Source organism: Penaeus monodon, chromosome 32 (assembly GCF_015228065.2).
Source record: "Penaeus monodon isolate SGIC_2016 chromosome 32, NSTDA_Pmon_1, whole genome shotgun sequence".
NCBI classification, from domain to species: Eukaryota; Metazoa; Arthropoda; class Malacostraca; order Decapoda; family Penaeidae; genus Penaeus; species Penaeus monodon.
This window is the reverse complement of record NC_051417.1, coordinates 35,537,786-35,538,157: the sequence shown is the minus strand read 5'-3', so window position 1 is coordinate 35,538,157 and position 372 is coordinate 35,537,786. Positions and strand designations below refer to the sequence as shown.

General features: G+C 46.2%; 1 protein-coding gene across 1 annotated transcript in view; it reads left to right on the top strand.

Annotated features, from left to right (window-relative positions):
• The window catches only part of LOC119593847 (transcription factor GAGA-like), a 38,728-nt gene extending 38,463 nt beyond the window's left edge, over positions 1-265 (top strand). The window contains exon 9 of the mRNA XM_037942877.1: positions 81-265. Coding sequence (XP_037798805.1) covers positions 81-108 — 28 coding nt within the window. The 3' untranslated portion in view covers positions 109-265. The remainder of the gene's footprint in view (positions 1-80) is intronic.
• The last annotated feature ends 107 nt before the right edge of the window (positions 266-372 follow it).

Below are 372 nucleotides of genomic sequence, written 5' to 3'. Positions count from 1 at the left end.
GTAGAACCTTGAGTACAATAATGCTCCAAAAGGAAATTCCAAAAAAATAATGGTTAGTGAAGGTGCTGTTCCTCTTCTAGGGGACGGGAGGAGTTTCTTCTGGGCTGACGCCAGGGTTGCCATCAGGACTGCCAACTGTCATGCCATCAGCAGTATCGCCAGGACTGTCGGGAGGAGGACCTCACATTTGCCACTATTGTTCCCGACCATTCTACTTACGGTCAGACCTAACACGGCACCTGAGAATCCATACAGGAGAGAAGCCCTTTAGGTGTCCTTATTGTGAACACACGACAGCCAGGAAATCCAGTTTGAAAAAGCATTTATTAAGCAAGCACACCCAAATTGCCAATAGTTGAGTTTAGGAATTTT